At 46.3% G+C, this 659-nt stretch overlaps 1 protein-coding gene across 1 annotated transcript; it reads left to right on the forward strand.

Annotated features, from left to right (window-relative positions):
- Positions 1 to 232: 232 nt before the first annotated feature.
- On the forward strand, positions 233 to 399 carry SARC_18053 (hypothetical protein; the record flags this gene model as incomplete). Its single annotated transcript, XM_014287865.1, has 1 exon — positions 233 to 399. A coding segment is annotated over one exon (167 nt), but the record flags the coding sequence as incomplete, so codon positions are not given.
- Positions 400 to 659: the final 260 nt, after the last annotated feature.

Here is a 659-nt window from a genome sequence, read left to right on the forward strand (position 1 = left end):
ATATATAAATAAGAATTTGTATATATATATTCACAACAGTGCAGCATAACACCTACCATTGATAACAGACCAGAATACAGAATATCACTAGGCACACACGTTACGCCATACGCAAACATCAGGACGTACACACACACACACACACACAAACACACGCACACACACACAAACACACGCACACACACATACACACATACATCCATAAACACACACGTATGCACGAGCAGTTGGGATGGCTGGAGGCTCTAGTTATAAGCAATCAGGGCCAGCGATAGTCTTCAAAGATCTGTACTCATCAAGTGGTGACGACGGCAATGCGAGTGGCACATTTGAACACAACGACGCACTCATGCACGGCAGCCTGCACCACCACGCCAACGGAGGACTACTATCACCAGGGTATGGGTGTGTGTATCTGTCATCAGGGTATGTATATATGAATCTGTCACCAGGGTATGTGTGTGTGTATCTGTCACCAGGGTATGTGTGTGTGTATCTGTCACCAGGGTATGTGTGTGTGTATCTGTCACCAGGGTATGTGTGTGTGTATCTGTCACCAGGGTATGTGTATGTGTATCTGTCACCAGTGTATGTGCGTGTGTATCCGTCACCAGGGTATGTGTATGTGTATCCGTCACCAGGGTGTGTGTGTGTGTATT

This window comes from Sphaeroforma arctica (assembly GCF_001186125.1).
Source record: "Sphaeroforma arctica JP610 unplaced genomic scaffold supercont1.13380, whole genome shotgun sequence".
Taxonomy (NCBI): domain Eukaryota; class Ichthyosporea; order Ichthyophonida; genus Sphaeroforma; species Sphaeroforma arctica.